Source organism: Jaculus jaculus, chromosome 9 (genome assembly GCF_020740685.1).
Source record: "Jaculus jaculus isolate mJacJac1 chromosome 9, mJacJac1.mat.Y.cur, whole genome shotgun sequence".
Classification (NCBI taxonomy): domain Eukaryota; kingdom Metazoa; phylum Chordata; class Mammalia; order Rodentia; family Dipodidae; genus Jaculus; species Jaculus jaculus.
This window is the reverse complement of record NC_059110.1, coordinates 95,043,061-95,051,245: the sequence shown is the minus strand read 5'-3', so window position 1 is coordinate 95,051,245 and position 8,185 is coordinate 95,043,061. Positions and strand designations below refer to the sequence as shown.

Here is an 8,185-nt window from a genome sequence, read left to right as displayed (position 1 = left end):
CGCGGGCCCCCCAACCTCCCGGGACCTCGCCGCCCAGGCAGCAGCCAGCAGCGGGGTCCACCGCCTCCGAGCGCTCCCCCTGCGCCCGAGCGCGCCGCCGCGCCAGTCCTCTAGAGGGCGCCAAGGGGCGCGGGCGTGCGCCGCGCGTCACCGGGAGGGGCGGGGCTGCTGGAACCCGGAAGCTGGCGGACCCACGTGGGAACCCGGGAGGGGGCCGCCGGTCCCTTTCGCCGCCTTGGAGCGGGAGGCTGGGCTCTTCACCGTTCTCCGGGGGCACGGGGGTGAGGGCGGCCGTGGAACCGCCGAGACCATGGGACTCCCGTCGACTGTCGCGGGGACCGCGACCCGCTGTGGCCGGGGTCTCCTCGCGGCCCGCCGTCTGTCCGCAGCGTCGCGTCCCGGCGGGCAGGAATTGAGCCGCCTGCTTCTCGACGACCTGGCGCCCACCCGGCGCCTGGAGCTTCTGTTCGGCCTGTCCCCGTGCCTCCTGGCGCTGCGGGCCGCCCGCCGCCGCGTGACCCGGCTTCTGCTCCAGGCCGGCCCGGCGGGGCTGCGCGGGCCGCGGGCCGAGCTGCTGCGGCTGGCCGAGGCGCGGGCCGTCCCCGTCCTGCGGCCCACGCGGAGCAAGCTGGACGCCCTGTGCCGCTACCAGCTGCACCAGGGCGTCTGCTTGGAAGTGAGCCCGCTGCGGCCCCGACCGTGCCACGAGGCGGCGGCGGAGAGCCCGGGCGACGACCCCCACCGGCTGTGGCTTGTCCTCGAGGGGCTCCAGGATCCCCGCAATCTCGGGGCCGTGCTGCGCTCCGCTCACTTCCTCGGAGTGGACACAGTCATCACCAGCCGGAGAAACAGGCACGAGTCCCCCCCCGCCCCCTTTATTCCTTATGTGCCCAACTTGGAGGCGGAACCGAGTTCCTAAGCACCTTAGCCCTTTGGGTGATTGACACCCTCCTCCCGCCCGTTCAGCTAGTCTACCCCCATCGCCAGAGCTCTCGCCCTTAACCCCGGGAGTGCGGGGAGGTAAGGGCACCGGGCTTGAGGGTTGCCCCGGGCTGACTCGGGTCATGGGAAACCTTTGCAGCTGCCCGCTCACTCCGGTAGTCAGCAAGGCCAGCGCCGGGGCTCTGGAGGTGATGGACGTGTTCGCCACTCATGACCTGGCCGGGTTTTTGCAGGTAATGGGGGACCAGCAAGGGACAGGAGAGGAAACGAGGCTAACTCAGCCTCCTCGAGTGAACTCAGCCAGCAGTGGATGGGGAAAGGAGGGGACGACAAAGTAGTAGCATATTTTATTTTATCTTTTTTTTTTTTTTTAGTCTATCTTGAGTGTGAGAGAGGCAGATAGAATGGGCATACCAGGGCATCTAGCCACTGCAAATGAACTTCAGACGCATGTGCCCCTCTTGTGCATCTGGCTTACGTGGGTCCTTAGGTTTCGCAGGCAAACGTCTTAACTGCTAAGCCATCCCTACAGTCCTAGAAGCATTTTGAATAAAGAGACATAGCTTTGATATCTAGAAAAAGGCAAAACTTTAGTAAATGTGGCTGCCCCCAGCTGTTTCCTGGCTGAACACAAGAGGGCAGCATTGCCCAACATTTGGCAGTTCCTTTGCCCATTTCCCCTAGTGTTGTGTTTTGTTTTTTTGGCTTTTCGAGGTAGGATCACTTGCTGTAGCCCAGGCTGAGCTGGAATTCATCATGTAGTCTCTTTCAGGGTGGCCTCGAGTTCATAGTGATGCTCCTACCTCTGCCTCTTGAGTGCTTGAGGATTAAACGTGTGTGCCACCACGACCAGCCCTTTTCTTTCCTATTTTTTTAAAAAATTTTATTTATTTATTTGAGAAGGACAGACACAGAGAGAAAGACAGATAGAGGGAGAGAGAGAATGGGCGCGCCAGGGCTTCCAGCCTCTGCAAACGAACTCCAGACGCGTGCGCCCCCTTGTGCATCTGGCTAACGTGGGACCTGGGGAATGGAGCCTCGAACCGGGGTCCTTAGGCTTCATAGGCAAGCGCTTAACCGCTAAGCCATCTCTCCAGCCCTCTTTCCTATTTTTTAAAAATACTATTAATTTATGAGAGAGAGGGGCAGATAGCGAGAGAGGATGGGTGCACTCGGGCCTCCAGCCACTGCAAATGAACTCCAGACACATGTGCCACCTTGTGCATCTGGCATATGTGGCTACTGGGGAATCAAACCTGGGTCCTTAGGTTTTGCAGGCAAGAGTCTTAACTGCTAAGCCATCTTTCCAGCCCTCTTTCTTATTTTTATTTGAGAGAGAGAAAATAGAAATGCCAGGGCCTCTAGCCACTGCAAATAAATTCCAGATGGATGCACCACCATGTGCATCTGGCTTTACTTGGGTACTGGGGTATTGAACTCTGGGCCATCAGGCTTTGTAAGCAAGTGCTGTTAACCCCTGAGCCATCCCTAGCTGATGAGAACCCTGTTGAAAAGAACTGGGAGAGTAGTGGGATGGATTGAGGACAACTTTGCCCAATAAAGATATATAAGACACATGCGTAATTTTAGATTTTTCCTTTCCTTTCCTTTCCTTTTTTTTTTTAATGACCTCTGTGAAAAGTAAAAAGAGCTGGCCATGGTGGCACACATCTGTAATCTGAGCGCTTTTGGGAGGTGGAAGCTGAAGGATGAGGCTTTTGAGACCAGTCTGGCTACGTGAGACCTTGTCCTAATCCCCTCAACAAACAAACAATACTCAGAAAGGCAAAAATATGAAATTTGGCAGTTTATTTTACCCAGTATATCCAAACCACTACCATTTCAACATATATTCATTTTAAATATGATTTTGTGTATGTGAGCATAACCATGTGGAGACCACAGGACAACCTCAAGGCACTGCTCACCCTTTTAGAGAGGGTTTCTCATTGGCAATGAACTCCAGAGATCTGCATGTCTCCACCTCCACAGGACTGGGATTACAGGTGCACACCACCACACTGAGCATCTGTGTGGTTACTGCGGATCAAACTTGGGTCCTTGTTTATATATTTGTGTGTCAGTGTGTGTGTGCACACACAAGGGTCCGGTTTTATGTGAGCGGCTGGGGAGTTGAACCCAGGATGGCAGGCTTTGCAATCAAGCACCTTTAACTGTCCAGCCAAGCCCAGGTCCCTATGCTTTCAGGGCAAGCATTTAACCTAGGGAGCTCTCTTCCCAGCCCTGTTTATTTGAGACAGGATCATATGTAGTCCAGGCTGGCTTCAGCCCACCTAAGATGACTGACCTTCAGATCCTCCTGTTTCTACCTCCTGAGTGCATGGATTACAAGCAAACACCGCCATGCCTGGCTTTTTTACATGCATTCTGGAATTGAACCCAGGTCCACGTTCTTGCAAGGAAGGCAATGAGCTGAGTGGTTGATCTTCCAGCCCTGTTTATGTGTGTTGTAATGTGGGTGTGTCGTGTGTGCAGCACGTGTGCAGGTGCATATACCTGATATGCGGATGCACAGGATATTGGACGCCCTCTGATGCTGCGCCTGCAGCTTGCAGACTATCAGCTAAACTGGATGAGCAATGAGCTCCAGCCGTCCTGCCTCTGCCCCCTTCAGCGTTGGATTACAAGTGTATGTATCCATGGTGATTTAAAAAAAAAAAAATGTATGTATTTGAGAGAGAGAGAAAGGAAGATAGAGAGTGTGTGAGCACCAGGGCCTCTAGATATTGCCAGCGAATTCTAGATGCATGTGCTACTTTGTGCATCTGGCTTACATGGGCCCTGGAGAATCGAACCTGGGTCCTTTTTGTCTTTGAGGGCTAACACCTTAACTGCTAAGCCATCTCCAGCCCCATGCCAGCTTTTAATGTGGTTGCTGGGGATCGGACTTAGGTCCTCATACTTAGCAAATACTCCCTGTCTACTGTGCCATTTCCCTAACCCCTATTTTAAATATTATTAATGAAAGAAAAAAAAATTTGAAGCCAGCCATGGTGTTGCATGCCTTTATTAATCCCAACACTTGGGAGGCAGAGGTAGGAGGATTGCCGTGAGTTCGAGGCCACCCTGAGACTACATAGTGAATTCCAGGATAGCCTGGGCTAGCACGAGACCCTACCTTGAAAAAAGGAAAAGTTTACACAGGGCTGGAGAGATGGCTTAGAGGTTAAGGCACTTGCCGGTGAAGCCTAAGGACCCATGTTCCACTGTCCAGTTCCCACTTAAGCTAGGCACACAAGGTGACCTAAGCCTGCATGGTCATACATGCACACAAGGTGGTGCATGCATCTGGAGTTTGGTTGCAGTGGCTGAGACCCTGGTGCACCAATTCTCTCTCGTTTTCTCTCATAAAGGTGTGTGCCACCACGCTCAGCTTAAAAAAAAAAATGTTTATACACCTGGGCTTGGGGCACATGCCTTTAATCCCAGCACTCAGGAGCAGAGGTAAGTGGATCACTGAGTTCGAGGCCACCTTAAGCCTACATAGTAAATTCCAGGTTAGCCTGGGCTAGCACAAGACCCTACCTTGAAAAAACAAAAAAAAGTTTGTATTCAGAATACCTCAATTTAGGCATTTCATTTGTTTTAATAGTCACATAAAGCTCATGGTTACTATATCATGCATTTTCTGGTAACCCCCTTCAGAGGAACTATGAACAAGCTTGACAGGAAATGGGGTTCCCCCACCCCACAATTCTGGCCCCTGAGAAGTAGCTCCTGCAAATACAAAAACACCATGCAGAGCACATACTTAATCCCATCCGCCCTTTGCCAGAGAGCTGTCTTCCCTTCTGCTTCTGTGAAAGAGCTGCAGGTACCCGTGTGGAGGCCAGCGGCTGGCCCTGGAGCCCACCCTTCCTGCCTGCGAAGACACCTCTCCAGCATGCCAACCTTCTCTTCCTGGTGTCTCTCTCAAAGCCACTTTATTTTTCAATATTTTAATTTTATTTATTTGCAAGAGAATGGATGCACCAGGGCCTCCTACCTCTATAAACAAACTCCAGATGTGTGCACAACTTTGCCCATCTGTCTTTTATGTGGGTACTGGGGAATTGAACCTGGGCCGGCAGGCTCTGCAAACAAGCACCTTTAACTGCTGAGCCAGCTCCCTTTCTCTTTTCTTTTTTATTATTTTTTATTTTATTTGAAAGTGACAGACAGAGGAAGAGGCAGATAGAGAGAGAGAATGGGCGCGCCAGGGCCTCCAGCCACTGCAAACGAACTCCAGACGCGTGCGCCCCCTTATGCATCTGGCTAATGTGGGACCTGGGGACTCAAGCCTTGAACCTGGGTTCTTAGGCTTCATAGGTGAGCGCTTAACCGCTAAGCCATCTCTCCAGCCCTCCCTTTCTCTTTTCATCCCACAACAGTCACCCCCGCCTCCGCCCACCCCAGCGCGCGCACGCGCACACACACACACACACACTGAATCGAGGCCTGTGGCAAAGTCATCGCTGTCCTTGTTGCTTCTAGTGTCAGTTATCTGACTTGATAAATTCACGGCATCTGGCACAGGTGGCCTCTCCTTTCACCCTGGAATGCTTGACTTGATGGTCCCTGGCTGGTTGGTTTTTGGCAGTACTAGGGCTCAAACCCAGGTGTTCCTGCATGATAATAGTCATCTGTAACACTGACCCACAACCCCAGCTGACTCTCCTAGCTTTCCTTTGAAAGCTGTGTCTCGGAGTAGAAGCCCAAATCCTCCCAGGGGCCTCTGAGGCCCTACTTTTGTGGTTGTTCATTCTTACTATTTATTTATTTATTTATTTATTTGCAAGGAGAGAGTGTGGGCGGGCCAGGGCCACCAACTAGTGCAAGTGAATGCCAGTTGCATGTACCACCCTGTGTATCTGGCTTATGGGTACTGGGAAGTCAAACCCAGTTTATTAGGTTTGACCTTAACCATTGAGCCATCTCTCCAGCCCTTGTTTTTGTTTTTTAAATTTTACTTTATTCACAAGTGAAGATAGAGAGAAAAATGGATATGCCAGGGCCTCTAGCCACTGCAAACTCCAGATGCATCGCATGTGCCACTTTGTGTGTCCGGTTTTATGTGGGTACTGGGGAATCAAACTCAGTTTGTTAGGCAAGCGCCCTAACTGCTGAGCCATCTCTCTGGCCACCATTCTGGGGTTTGTTTTTGTTTGTTTTTTTGGATGACTCCCTACTGGCCATGTTATGTCAGGTAAGGAAGATCTTTGTCCCTTTACACTTGAATATCTTCTGCCCAGAACTTCCTTCAGCTGACTACTAGGTGCTCTCACCATCTTCAAGGAAGCCTTCCCCAACCACTCCTCCACAGGCCTAGGATTTTTAGTCTGTTGTGTTCTTGGCCCTGTCTCTGGTGCCTGGAACAGCACCTGGCCAGGTAGAGGTGCTGACTGACTGTTGACTAAGTTGAATGGGTCTATGAGTGAATGCTTTTGTGGCCAGGGCTCAGAACTAGATTTGATGAGTTGGGACATGGTGTCTCCTCTTGCAGGCTAAAGCCCAGCAGGGCTGGCTTGTAGCGGGCACAGTGGGCTACCTGGAGCCTGAGATCTCCCAGTCCTCTGAAGTCCCCATCACTAGCTGCCTGGAGTTTACCTGGGACAGGCCTACTCTCCTTGTACTGGGTAGGTAGACATCCCTGCTTTCTTTTTTTTGTACACAAGTGGCCGTTGTTCTCAGCACCTGGACATCGAGCTGGGGCACCTTAACCCCTCTGTCCTGTATTCTGCAGGGAACGAGGGCTCTGGCCTGTCCAAGGAGGTGCTGGCCTCCTGCCACCTCCTACTGACCATCCTGCCCGGGCGCCAGCTGCCTCCCGGACTCGAGTCCTTGAATGTGTCCGTGGCTACAGGTGAGCATCTCTTCCCTTATTCCCATTCCACCACACAGACATGGCTGGTCTCCTCTCACTAGGCTGTATGTGCAGCCACCTCCTGAGAAGGAGACGAGGGCGAGCCTGGCCTGTGTCACAGCCCCCCACCTTCCCCTGCAGGGATTCTGCTCCACTCCATCTGCAGCCAGAGGAAGGGCTTCCTTGCCGAAGAGAGAGGGCATCGTCTCCGAATCCCTTACGAACCCTCAGCTACACCCGGAGGACTCCAACCTCAGCATACAGGACTGTCCTCAGGATCAGAAAAAGAGAGACCAGACGGGGGCTGATGCGGCCTATAGGGATAAGCCCGAGAGTCAGGGCGGGTTACATATCCAGCCCCAGGCTCTGCTACTTCTGGGTTCTCTGCCTATAAGAACCCATTTACTGCTCACAGTAGATCCTGGAGCAGGGGACTTTGCAACACAGACCAGAGGAAGTTCAGTTTCCTCTCTTCATGCTGGAGTCGGTAATTTCTTCATGTCCCTGGGTGGGATAGGACAGCATGGGTGTCTATCCTCAGTCCTGCCTGGGTGGAAGTCAGGGGACGACTTGGCATCAAAGGGATTGAGCAGCCCAGTGCAGAGTCCAAGGCCTGGAGCAGCTGTTGCCTGTGGTGGAAGTGAGGGTGAGGATGTAGAGGGAGGCTCGTGGACAGCTATGCATCCATCCCCTCGCAGGTGGTTGAGAGAATAAAATAAAACTGGAGTGTTCTATCCAGTTCCTCCATTAGGTGGCAGCCTTGCTCTTTGGTTTTACAGGTTATCGGTTCACAGCTTTTGCAGCCACCTTGGAGGGACCCCATCACTGTAACCCCACCAGAGAGAGGAAATGAGCCAACTGCTCCCCCATCCACTGGCCTGTCCATCTCAGTGGAAGGAACCTATGACCCAGAGTTCTTGCCTTTGAGTCAGAGGAGGTGAGGACAGCGTTGCAGTGTATTATGCAACCCAGACAGGTTTGGACTGCTCAGGGCCCCACAAGTGGAGCAGAAGAGACAGTGTGTCGTTGCAAATGTCCTCAGCCTTGGCTAAACATTGGAACCATCTAGAAAACCTTAAAGAGGCCCACACTGCCACCAAAGTGCCGCAGTGGATGTGGGTGCATCCTGGGTAGTGGAAATGAATTAATTTACTTATTTATGAGAGTGTGAATAGGCATACTAGGGCCTTTTGCCACTGCAGACAAACTACATGCATGCACTGCTTTGAGCATCTGGCTGTATGTGGGTACTGGGGAACTGAACCTGGGTCACTGAGCCATCTCCCCAAACCAATATACTTTTTTTTTTTTTTAATTTTTGAGAGAGGGTCTCAAGTAGTCCAGGCTGGCTTTGAATTCTTGATTCTCCTCCTCCTTAAT

The 8,185-nt window shown here is 52.4% G+C and overlaps 1 protein-coding gene across 1 annotated transcript; it reads left to right on the top strand.

The window, feature by feature from the left end:
* The first annotated feature begins 236 nt into the window (after positions 1–236).
* On the top strand, positions 237–7,555 carry Mrm1 (mitochondrial rRNA methyltransferase 1). The gene is made up of 5 exons (XM_045158985.1): positions 237–852; positions 1,082–1,175; positions 6,446–6,578; positions 6,686–6,805; positions 6,947–7,555. The coding sequence occupies exons 1-5, from the start codon at positions 311–313 to the stop codon at positions 7,111–7,113; spliced, it is 1,056 nt and encodes a 351-aa protein (XP_045014920.1). The 5' UTR covers positions 237–310; the 3' UTR covers positions 7,114–7,555.
* Positions 7,556–8,185: the final 630 nt, after the last annotated feature.